This window comes from Carlito syrichta, unplaced genomic scaffold, assembly GCF_000164805.1.
Source record: "Carlito syrichta isolate Samal-C Ts95f unplaced genomic scaffold, Tarsius_syrichta-2.0.1 Scaffold95881, whole genome shotgun sequence".
Taxonomy (NCBI): Eukaryota; Metazoa; Chordata; class Mammalia; order Primates; family Tarsiidae; genus Carlito; species Carlito syrichta.
Genome location: NW_007039977.1, coordinates 2,284 through 4,446, shown reverse-complemented (window position 1 = coordinate 4,446; position 2,163 = coordinate 2,284). Strand labels below are relative to the sequence as shown.

The 2,163-nt window shown below is 34.2% G+C and overlaps 1 protein-coding gene across 1 annotated transcript in view; it reads left to right on the top strand.

Moving 5' to 3' along the window:
• The window catches only part of GDE1 (glycerophosphodiester phosphodiesterase 1), a 23,214-nt gene extending 21,337 nt beyond the window's left edge, over window positions 1–1,877 (top strand). Inside the window, exon 3 of the mRNA XM_008062293.2 lies at window positions 1,744–1,877. Coding sequence (XP_008060484.1) covers window positions 1,744–1,867 — 124 coding nt within the window. The 3' untranslated portion in view covers window positions 1,868–1,877. The remainder of the gene's footprint in view (window positions 1–1,743) is intronic.
• The last annotated feature ends 286 nt before the right edge of the window (window positions 1,878–2,163 follow it).

Sequence of the window (2,163 nt, the reverse complement as noted above, 5' to 3'; positions counted from 1 at the left end):
GCGGAAGGATCCCCGGGGCCCAGTAGGTCGAGGCTGCAGTGGCCGGGAGCGTGCCACTGCAGTCCAGTCTGGGTGACAGAGTGAGATTCCAACTCAAAAAAAAAGGAAAGAAAACAGAGGAGAAGTGCTCCAGGACATTGGTCTGGACAAAGACTTCAAAATCACAGACAACAAAAGCAGAAACAGACTTTGGGGCTATATTAAACTAAAAAGCTTCTGCACAGCAAAGGAATTAATCAATAAAATGAAGAGACAGCCTGTTGAGTTGCAGAAAATATTTGTAGATGATTCAACTGGCAAGGGACTAGTATCCAGAATATACAAGGAACTCCACTAAAACATAATAATAATAATAAGCTCGTTAAAAAGTGAACAAAGGATTTTAACAGACATTTCTCAAAAGAAGACATACAAATGACTAGAAGGCATATGAAAAAATGGTCAACATCACTAATAATTAGGAAGAAAATTAAAACCGCAATGAGACATCATCTTACCCAGTTAGAATCTATTATCAAAAAAAGATTTTAAAAAATAACAAGTAGCTGTGAGGATGTGGAAAAAAAGAAACTGTTATATACTATTGGGAATGTAAATTATTACAGCTATTATGGAAAACACTATGGCCCCCCCCAAAAAAATAAATAAATAAAACAGAATCATACAATCCAGCGATTTCACTACTGTGTTTTTATCCAAAGAAAAGGAAATCAGTATATCAAAGGGATGCTTGCACCCTTGTGTTTATTTTAGTGCTATTCACAATAGCCAAGATATGCAGTCAACCTGTGTTCATCAGTGGATGAATGGAAAACAAAATGTTGTATAAGAGTAGAATAGTAGACATTTGGAGACTACAAAAAGATGGAAGGCCGAGAAGGGGGTGAGGGTTGAAAAATTAACTGTTGGGTACAATGTTCACTGTTTAGGTGATGTGTACACTAAAAACTCAGACTTCACCACAATGCAATATGTGCAAATAAGAAATCTGCCAAAAAAAACATTTTTAATTAAAAATAAAAGTAAAAAAAGTTGTAGTATTATGTACTCGGAATATTCAGCCATAAAAATGAATGAAGTTCTGTTATTTGCAGCAATATGGATAGAACTGGAGGTCATTATGGTAAGTGAAATAAACTAGGCACAGAAAGGCAAGTATCACATGTTCTCACTCATATGTGGGAGCTTAAAATAGTGATCTCATGGGGGTAGAGAGTAGAATGATAATTACCAAAGGCTGGAAGAGTGCTGGGCATGGGGGGAAGGAAGAGAGGGTTGGTTAATACTGATTAACCTAGCCAACATTCAGTTAGATAGAAGAAATAAATTGTAGTGTTCAATAGCACAGTAGGGTAACTATAGATAGCTACAGTATATTATATATTTCAAAATAACTGAAAGATTTGAAGTGTTTCTAACAGAGAAATGATAAATACTCAAAGATGTTGGAGACCACAAATACCTTGATATGATTATAACACATTGTATGCCTGTATCAAAATATCACATCCCCCATAAATATGTGCAAATATGTATCAGTAAGAAAGTGAACAAGAAGAATATCTGTAATTTTTTTCAAGTACCTATAGTAAACTATCCGTGAACTTTGGTATGTTTGAAAAAAGGAAGTTGGAAAACACTGTTTCCTTTTGATTGGGAGACATTTGCAAAATGTCTGTTCCACTAAATTTTATCTGGTTCCCTTTTCCCTACAATGTGTTGTTCCTTTTCCCTCTCTTACAGGAATGATTTCCCTGATGAAAAGATCCCTACCCTGAGGGAAGCCATTGCAGAGTGCCTGAGCCATAACCTCACAATCTTCTTTGATGTCAAAGGCCATGCAAATAAGGTACAGTTTATACCATAGATTTCACTATGTTTAAAAAAAAAAAAAAGACATCTTATTTCATTGCTAGTCATTTTTAAAATTACCTACATATTTTGTTATTTACTCTTTTAAAAAATTATTTTTAAAATTATATATGCTTAATGGATGTGTACAATGCAAAAATCTATATCTTTTTAGGAAGCAGTACATTATGGAACTTTTTAACCTTTTATGGAACCTTTAAACAACTCCTGATATTCTACAACCAGCACAAAATAGAAGGATTGAGTTTTATTTGCATAAAGCAGTTACAAAAGACATTAAACAGTAAAAAG